At 43.5% G+C, this 9,899-nt stretch overlaps 2 protein-coding genes across 2 annotated transcripts; both read left to right on the top strand.

Annotated features, from left to right (window-relative positions):
- LOC104743857 lies at window positions 778-1,359 on the top strand. The gene has a single exon (XM_010464894.1). The coding sequence runs from the start codon at window positions 778-780 to the stop codon at window positions 1,357-1,359; it is 582 nt and encodes a 193-aa protein (XP_010463196.1).
- LOC104743856 lies at window positions 1,407-2,011 on the top strand. The gene is made up of 2 exons (XM_010464893.1): window positions 1,407-1,482; window positions 1,557-2,011. The coding sequence occupies exons 1-2, from the start codon at window positions 1,407-1,409 to the stop codon at window positions 2,009-2,011; spliced, it is 531 nt and encodes a 176-aa protein (XP_010463195.1).

Raw genomic sequence — 9,899 nt, 5'->3', positions numbered from 1 at the left:
GTCTCTATCTACCAACTCAAAGGTGTCGATTCCTTGGGAGAATAATATCAAGTAGTATCAGAGCCTCAAGAATCATATCAGAGCTGCTGGTCGCGGGCGTGGTCATGGTCGTGGTCGTGGGCGTGGGCGTGGCCGTGGGCGTGGCCGTGGGCGGGGACAGGCTCCTGAGATCAGTGAGAGTGTGACCCATATTATGGCCAGTGAGGAGGTGGCAGAGTCGCAGGTCATCCTAGTGTGTCTAGAGATCTAGCTAGTGGTGGAATCGGCAGGACGAAAGGGCCCGGTCTCGGCCACGGTGTTGCCCCAGGAGTGGGGGTTGCAGCGGAGGGTGTTCCAGGTAGAGAGAATGTCCTGGTGGGCTTGCTATCTCAGGTTTTGGCACGACTTCCAGTAGTGGCACCGCTAGTGGATGGTAGGCAGGTTCCAGTTGTGCTGCCAGTGGATGGTGGGCCGGTTCGAGTAGTGCAGCCAATGGCTGGTGGGCAGGGTCCAGTGGTGCAGCCTGTAGCTGGAGTGCAGGCGGGTGTGCAGCCGGGGGCCAAGGTAGTGGATGCTCAGTATGTTCAGATGTTGCTGCAGCTACAACATGTGGGTGCAGGATTTTTCTCAGGAGGCACAGATCCGAGTGCAACGAATGAGTGGAGAGAGTGGATATAGGATATTTTCCAGTCGCTTTGGTGTCCCGACCAGTATCGAGTAGACTTGGTAGCGCACCACCTTTGAGGAGATGCGAGGGTCTGGTGGAGGTCGGTGACAGCACGGAGAGTGCAGCGTGAGATGACTTGGATGGACTTTGTGGGAGAGTTCAGCACCAAGTATTTTCCGCAGGAGGCACTTGATCGTATGGAGGTGCGGTTCTTGGGGTTAACTCAGGGTAACCGTACTGTGAGGGAGCTGGACGCTGAGTTCAGTCGGCTTGTGGGGTATGCAGGTCGGGATTTGGAGCCTGAGTCGGCTCAGGTGCGGAGGTTCTTGTTGGCTCTACGTGATAATTTGAGGACTCATTGCAGAGTGAGGAGCTATGCTACGAGAGCAGAGCTGGTGGAAACTGAAGCTGGGATAGAGGATCACTTGAGGTCACAGGTAGTGGTGGTCAGTCCTCCGGCGCAGCCAAAGCAGACTCAGTCTCATTTTGTTCCTAGCAAGGACGGCAAGCCTGCACAGGGTCAGAAGGGGAAGTTTGATACTATGCAGAGATCGGGGTCTAGTGGTGCAGGATGCTTCAGGTGTGGGAGTTTGGAGCACAGGGTGGTGAGTTGTCCACAGAGGGGCAACCAGCCAGCACCGGAACGACTCGAGTGTGTTACCATTGCAGAGAGGCGGGGCATCTCAGAGCGTCATGTTCTAAGCTACATCTGATGGCTATGGCGGCAGTGCAGACATGAGTGCAGCAGGCGGGACAGACAATGTTGCCTTTGCCAGTGGCACCGCGTGTGTACAAGACAGTGGAGACGGGAGGAACCAGTGCTAACGCGATCACAGGTATAATTTATAAACTTGACTTTGTGGTTTTCTGTCACTTTTTGGATTTTATTTTTGTCTATGATGAATGTTAGGGTTTTTAGTGCATAAGATTTGTGTTGGGACCTTATTGGTGGGAGGTTTCCCATCTCATGTGTTGTTCGACTCCGGAGCTACTCATTACTTCGTTACCCCAGAGTGTGCCGAGAGGAGCAACATTTATGGAGATCCCAGGGAGCGGTTCAGGATCGTTAAGGTTACTGGAGGCAAGATTATCCATGTCTATGGACGGGCTAGAGATGTAGATATACAGGTGGCTGGAGAGTTAATGCTGGCAGATCTGGTTATCAGTCCAGTGGAGTTGTATGACGTGATATTGGGCATGGATTGGTTGCACCATTATAGATTACATCTGGATTGTCATCGGGGTAGGGTTGTGTTTGAGAGGCCCGGGGCGAAGAGTTGGTTTTATGAGGGAGTGAGGCCGACCTCGGGGAGTCTGGTTATCTCAGCTGTGCAGGCAAAGAAGATGATCAGGAAAAGTCGGTAGGCATATTTGGCTACAATATCGATGTTGGAGTCTGTAGGACAGGTCGGTGTGGGTGAGATCCCTGTGGTTCGTGAGTTTGAGGATGTTTTTTAGTCGTTGCAGGGGTTACCACCATCTCGGTTTGATCCCTTCACGATTGAGTTAGAACCAGGGACTACGCCATTATCTAAGGCACCTTACAGGATGGCTCCAGCAGAGATGGCAAAGCTGAAGAAGCAGTTAGAGGATTTGTTGGGCAAGGGATTCATTCGTCCTAGTACTTCACCGTGGGGGCGCCGGTGTTTTTTGTTAAGAAGAAGGACGAAAATTTCCGCTTGTGTATAGATTATCAAGGTCTGAACAGAGTGAATGTGAAGAACAAGTACCCTCTCCTGCGGATTGATGAGTTATTGGATCAGTTGAGGGGTACTACTTGATTCTCCAAGATATATTTGGCGTAAGGTTATCATCAGATTCTGATAGATGAGTTGGATGTCAGGAAGATAACTTTCAGGGTGAGGTATGGGCAATATGAGTTTGTGGTGATGCCCTTTGGTTTGACCAATGCACTAGCTGCATTTATGAGGTTGATGAACAGCGTATTCCAGGAGTTTCTGGATGAGTTTGTCATCATCTTCATCGATGACATCCTGGTGTATTCCAAGAGTCCTCAGGAGCATGAGATCCATCTCAAAGCAGTTCTGAAGAAGTTGCATGAGCTGAAGCTTTTCGCTAAGCTGAGCAAGAGCAGTTTCTGGTAGAGGGAGATGGGTTTCTTGTGTCATGTTGTTTCTGTAGCAGGAGTTTCTGTGGATCCAGAGAAGATTCAGGCCATCAGGGATTGGCCTAGACTGCAGAATGCCACAGAGATCAGGAGTTTTCTTGGGTTGGCAGGGTACTACAAGAAGTTTGTGAGGGGTTTTGCGAGTATGGCATAACCGATGAATAAGCTGACAGGGAAGGATGTTTCCTCTGTGTGGTCGCCGGAGTGTGAGACGGCTATTGAGAGCCTGAAGCAGATGTTGACGAGTACTCCAATATTAGCCTTGCCGGAGCAGGATAAGCCATATGTGGTGTATAAAGATGCTTCCAGAGTTGGTTTGGGGTGTGTGCTGATGCAAGAGGGGAAGGTCATTGCCTATGCATGAGGGCAACTACCTTACTCATGACTTGGAGATGGTAGTTGTGGTTTTCGCTCTAAGATTTAGAGATCTTATCTTTATGGCGGAAAGGTACAGGTGTACACAGATCATAAGAGCCTGAAGTATATCTTCACTCAGCCTGAGCTGAATTTGTGGCAGAGATGGTGGATGGAGTTGGTGGCAGATTATGATCTGGATATAGCTTAACACCCCGGTAAAGCTAACTTGGTTGCAGATGCTCTGAGCAGGAAGCGGGCGGCTTCTGCTCAGGAGCAGGATATGGAGTCTCTGGTGAGTGAGATTAGTACCTTGAGGTTATGTGCTATTTCACAAGCCCATTGGGACTGGAGGTAGTTGACAAAGCGGACCTTCTGAGTAGAGTGCGGTTGGCTCAGGAGAGTGATGAGGGGCTGGTGAATGCCTCTAAGGTGGAAGGTTCAGAGTATCAGGTCTCTGCTAATGGGACTATCTTGGTGCATGTCGGGTTTGTGTGCCCAAGGATGAGGGCCTGAGGCAGGAGATTCTGAGAGAGGCTCATTTGAGCAAGTTCTCTGTTCATCTTGGAGCGACCAAGATGTATCGTGACCTCAAGCGGGATTATCATTGGGTCGGGATAAAGAGGGATGTCGCTAGTTGGAATTCGAGGTGTGATACTTAACAGCTAGTGAAGACTGAGCATCAGGTGCAGGGAGGCCTGTTACAGAGATTACATATTCCAGAGTGGAAGTGGGACTTGATCACGATGGATCTCGTTGTTGGGTTGCCTGTGTCATGGACTATGGATGCCATCTGGGTGATTATGGATTGTCTGACCAAGTCTGCACATTTTCTGGTCATTAAGAAGACTGATGGAGCGGCAGTCTTGGCTAAGATGTATGTGAGGGAGATTGTGAGGTTGCATGGTGTGTGATGTGTGTAGAATTTCACTCCAAAATTTTTACCTGAAAAGACTACACAACGACTGAAAGTGCACAGTTAATCAGTGTAGTATTTTAGGATCGATCCCACAGAGAGTAATAGCTAACACAAATTGAATTATAAGAAAAAGAACTATGGCTAAGACTAAATAAGAGACTGGGGTTTTGGTTTTTCTAATAACTATTGCAAATAAATAAAATGGTTTAAAACTATAAGACTAAGGCGTTGGGCGTTTTAGGAGTCATCTCAGAGTTTTCATGGTTCTAAGCAATATTAAGTGTAAGATCTAACAAGTAAATACTAATTTCGGTCTATGTTCTCAACTACGAAACACTAATGAACTAACAAGCTATTCTCATGGAATGAAAGTCTAAAGTCTTCATACTCCGTTACCCAACTTTCGCAGGCAACAACGCATGTCAACTAGCTAGTAAAACAAGTTCGATACATTCACCAAACTCCGCAACTCAACTTACACATGTTACGACGCGAGGTTTCAGAATAACACTAGTTCGGAGAAGTAGGATAACGCGGTTAGCGCTCCCGTTCTCTAGATCAGCACTTGGTGATCAATTTAAGCACATGCATTAAGAAGAAGATGTCCCAAAAGAACTCTAATATAAAACCGAAAATAAGATCTAACAACCTAATTAAAGCGAACCATGAATTCCCCTTGAATCACCCCATAAAACCCAACAAAGTAAACTACTCGCTCATGATGCAAAGAAACGACATTTATATTATAAAGTATAGCATCAAAAACGAATCAATAAATAAAAAGGGGTTCAAAGGAAACTTCTCTATTTGTCACAAAAGTAACTTGATCCCAAAAGCAACGAAAGTATGAAGTAACTAGAAAGAGTAGAAAGAGAGGTGGGGGATCTTCAAGGGCTGTGAGATGGAGGAGAGGTTGCGGCTGATTCTCTGGTCATGGCTAGGGCTGCTCCAAAAGCTGTAGAAGATGCACAGGAAGCACATCGGGGGCACACCTCAAAACCCTAGGTCTTAAGAGTATTTATAGGATTTTGTTTAGGCTTTTGTTTAGGGTTAGGGTTTTGTAAGGGTGGAAACTTCTTCTCTTCTTAAGTGCAGGACAAGGGGCGGCGAAAGAGGCTTCTTGACCGTGGAGGAGGCTTGTACTGGACCGCAGTGATGCTCGCTAGTCAGGCCTTCAATAAAAGCCCATCGGTTGATTGCTTCTCTTTACGTCGGTTTATAACACGTCTTGGTAAATCAGGCATATCTTCCGTATGGCTGGATGGATTGACTTGATTCGAATTCGAGGAGAAATACGACTCTCTCATATTTCCATAGACACCAAAAACGTCAATATATGAGTTATGGAAGGTCTTCAAAATTGGCCCGTACTGAAGAGATCTGAATCTGTCCTGAAAGATGTTTTCTTTGTCTTTTGGCCCAAATTGCTATAAAACCTGTAAAACCTTGTTGAAACCTGAAATACTTGATAATAGACCTTTTATACCTGAAATCTCATAAAACTCTTCCTAAATGCATATGAAAACTATAGCTTATATGAGTAAAATAATGATGTTATCAACTCCCCGAAACTTAGACTTTGCTTGTCCTCAAGCAAATAATCAAATAAAGTCATGGAAAAGAGGTTTTGAAAATCATGGGAATTCACTTCTCTTTGGGGATATTGTCTTTGCACTCTTCTTCGCCTTGACATTAGGAACTTCCATTTGTAATCCACCATGAGAATCATCAACGCTCCTTGATCCCACGATTCTTTAGAGTCTCCAGAATCTCCATTGTTATCTCTTTACATAAATTAAAGAAATAATAAAAAGTGAAATCTTACTGAGGGAGAATCGATCAATAGCTTGTCGACTCTCTTCAAGCCAAGACTTTCTTCGTATGACTCCTTTCTTCTCCCTTTTCTCACTTCCAAGGAATCTATTTCTCCCTAATTTTCTAGGGTATCATTTTATTTTTTTTATAGATCCCTTGATCTTTTTCTCTTTTTTTTTATATATATATTGGACAGGCTTCCATGAAATCCAAAGTATGCACGGGTTTACGCGACATCCCTTGACTCACTTCTTTGCTACCTATATCCTTATTCTTTTCTTCTCTCTTTTTTTTTTCTTTTCTCTTATTTTTTTCTCTCTTTTTTTTTAGAGTATTGAAGGGAAGAGAGAGGGGAACATACTTTTGAAAAAGTGCAATGTCTTGTGTGGCTTGAATGTAGAGATCTAGTCCAATGTATACCAATTCCCAGGGCTTGATAATTAAGTTCGGTTTAGGTCCTATAAAATTTAGAGACAACGTTAGATCATCTGAATAACCATCAAATAGGGACTTTGGGGATTGTTGAGTCGGCTCACAGTCTTTCCAAACTTTGGTTCTGTTGTCAAGAATAATCAAGAGTCATAAGAGTGTTAATCCAAATCAAATAAACCGTTAGAATAAGATCATAATCCCCTACTAGTTTTGAGTCAATAAAAAAATATAACTCGATAAAAATGTCAAAATTATTGATGTCAAAAGTGGAAAAAGGTCTCAAGTCAACAAAATAGAAAGTAGCATTAGTATAGGATGGAACATCCTTCCCCCTCCCCCAGACTTAAATCACACCGTCCTCGGTGGGAAAAAAGAAAGAGTTGAGGATTAAAAATTATAATTTAAGAACAATGTCACCTTGATGGAATGATGTTGTGTCGACTCTTAGACGGTTATGGTTGCCCAAAAATATGTCTAGAGGTCGGCTGTGGTAATGATGTGTGGTGACCCATTAGTACTTCCTTTGGTTGCTTGACATCGAGTTTGAACTAGGCTAAGTTCATTCGAATTTCGTTTGATATATCTCTAAATGCATCCTCCTTGAAACAAAAACCTAAAACCATCAATAATAATGATAAAATAAAAATAATAAAAACATACCTAAATAAAAGAATGGTGATGGTAGGTGGTGAGAATGGTGGTGGTTCGGAGTAGTCTCGCGGTACACGGATGAACGGCCGCGGACATAAGTAGATGGTACGGTCACAATTATTAGCAGCTAATGTTGGACGTGGTACATGGTACATGGGACGGAGTACATGGCATCGACTATGGTTGGTATGTCTGGTGGGGACTCTCAGCATCAATCACTCAAGGATGGTGATGATCCGTCGCCTTCGGCATTCTTTGGTCACATTGAACATGGCCGGTGAGTAGGTGGTACTTGCCTCTAGTCACAGTGTGTAGACAATCCATGGACCTTCTTCTTCCTTCTCCTTGGCTTTTCTATATTTTTTTTTTCTATTTTTTTTTTTTGAAAACCTGAAACTAAAATATAAAAATATTAAAAGTAAAAGAAAATAAATCCTAAAAATAAAAACTTATTAGACATGGGTTGCCTTCCAAGTAGCGCTCTTGTTTAACGTCGTTGGCTCGACGTTTGGTGCCCTTATTAGGCTTGAGAAGAGTTAGCTTTAGGAATCAATGCTCCTTCGGCTCCTTTGATAGCTTGGTAGTCAGATGATCCATAAACTTTTGCATGTAGAAAAACTTCTTTAGTATGCCTTATCATCTCTTGGATATGTTCCTTTCTCTCACTACTTAGCTCAGGAGGAACTATGATTTTGATCTTGGAAATTTGTGGTGGGTTAGGCGGTTTAGGTTGCTTAGGTGGCAGGTTGTTGATGCTTGTGGACGCTGAATGGTAGGATTGCTTCATCTTGTCAATGTTAGGATCCATCGGCTTTTCATGTAATGAGTTGGTTGGCCATAGCTTTGGCTTGGAGATAGTCGGATATGACTTCTTCTTGCTGATGTTAGCAAAGGTTGTCCTCTTTGACTTGTGGTAGATGATAGCTCCAACAGTAGCTAGGAATGGTCTTCCTAAAATCAATGGTTTCTCGGTCTTGTCGTCCATATCCAAGATGTGAAAGTAGGTAGGGACTATGCAGTCTCCCACTACAAGTTGTAGGTCTCGAACTAATCCATCGGGAACTTTTTGAGATGAGTCTCCAAAGACTAAACTGAGGTTGGATGGCGATATGTCTCGCAATCCTAGCTTTTCAGCTACACTTCTTGACATAACAATAAAATTAGCACTAGAATCACAAAGAGAGTTAGAGACTTCAATGCTTGTTATGGAGCATGAGCAAACAAAACGTCTTGGATCTTTCGCTTTAGGTAGTCTCCTTAAGGGGTAGTGGCTTGCAGTTTCTTCATCAAATGAACATGTCATATGAATAACATCTTCATAAGAGTCTAATATGTCTATATTTTGTCTCTCCGTAGCATATATTTATCATGCATTTAGCTAGAATAACTGATTGTTTTGCATCCTTTTCTAGTATTTTCTATACACTTTACATGTCCAGGTAGTTATTGCATCATCCTTGCATACATTGTGCATTTTGGAGTATTTCAGGTATCTAGGAGACGTCCGGAACACATCGCTCAACATCACCATTCTATTCATCGATCGAGCCATCCTCCAAGACGTCGTTCGAGTCGCCTTTCGAGTCGTCGTTCGAGCCATCCTCCATGACGCCGTTCGAGTCCACCGTTCGAGTCACCACTCGAGCCATCAGACGAGCCACCGGTCGAGGGATTCAGCTTTTGACGTCTTCATTAACGTTGTAGAGAATTGAGTCACATTTCCAATGCCGTTTATTTCAAGCCAATCGGAGGTGTGGTTCAAAAGTTATCATCGTTTTAGTGGATGCGTATACACCCAGCTCGAGCCGCTGCTCGTCGACTCGACCCTCCACCTCGAGCCGCTGCCCGTCGACTCGAACCTCCACCACTCGAGCCAACACCGTCACCCACTCGAGCCACCACTCGTTCGCACATGTCAAGAAGACGTTCCGTCTTACACGCTTCATGAGATTCCCAAACCGACTCTTCATCTTGTCGTTTTAAGTTTTAGGGATTTACATGTTTTTACTATAAATACGTTTTGTTAAGTCTTTGGGGAGACATCTTATCTTTTATCTCATTTTGTTCTTAAGGTTTTACCTAGCCTCCAAAAACTTTCTCAGACTTTGTATCCAGATATCTTTTAATTCATTGAGTTTTTGCATTTGATTTCTTCTACAAACTTGTTCATCTCATTTTTATCTATCTAAGAATGCTTGTTTCAATGTTTTCTGGGTTTGCATCCTTGATGATGATTTTCGGATCTGAGTAGTGTGGTAGTTCTTGAGGATGGGATAAATTAGGTGGAGGATCTTAGGATGTAGAGTGTTTAAGCTTTGATTTGTATGATCCTTTCTGGACTAGAGTTAGAAATACTAGTTTCTCTCTGATCAATTGGAACTAGGTCTTAGACATTTCCGCACCCAAAAGGTGTTCGATGAAATGTCTGACCAACTAGTGCCAGAGACTTACGTTCCTAGCCTAAGAGATTAGTTGTCTAGGATGTTTGTTGACGTGAATGAACTTGTTTGTCATGCCACGCTTGATCATGTTTCTCTATCGAGAGCTAGGTTTGGAAGTGGTTGAGTCTGAGTAGCTTCTGTCAAGAGATTGAATTAGCTAAGTCGTGATATTCATTGTTTAGGGATAGTTTGCTTGTGGCATGTTAAACACTCTATAAACTAGGATACTCCACCAACATCAATTACCCCCATCCTTAGGACTTCTTTCTTTCTGACTTTTATTGCATTCCTGAGACTATTTTGATTCTTGTTGTTTAGTTCATGCTTAGACTCGTTTTTGTTTTTCATTCATTTTCGCTTCTTGTCATACATTCTCGTTTCTTGTTCTAGAACACATTTCCTTTTTGCATTCTGATCATTTTAGGACTGTTAGATCAAAACACTCTTATTGAATTGGCTTAACTTGTGATTTCTTGATTGCATCTTAATTGTTAGTAAAGTTTCCCAACTGGA

This window comes from Camelina sativa, chromosome 14 (genome assembly GCF_000633955.1).
Source record: "Camelina sativa cultivar DH55 chromosome 14, Cs, whole genome shotgun sequence".
Taxonomy (NCBI): Eukaryota; Viridiplantae; Streptophyta; class Magnoliopsida; order Brassicales; family Brassicaceae; genus Camelina; species Camelina sativa.
Note: the sequence above shows the minus strand (reverse complement) of the source record. Positions and strands in the feature narration are given on the sequence as shown.

Bases quoted from the DNA above. Each gene is read 5' to 3' on its own strand.
- LOC104743857 (XM_010464894.1), top strand. From the start codon at position 778: ATGACTTGGATGGACTTTGTGGGAGAGTTCAGCACCAAGTATTTTCCG.
- LOC104743856 (XM_010464893.1), top strand. From the start codon at position 1,407: ATGTTGCCTTTGCCAGTGGCACCGCGTGTGTACAAGACAGTGGAGACG. The intron at 1,483-1,556 runs GTATAATTTATA...GATGAATGTTAG, and splicing joins CAGTGCTAACGCGATCACAG to GGTTTTTAGTGCATAAGATT.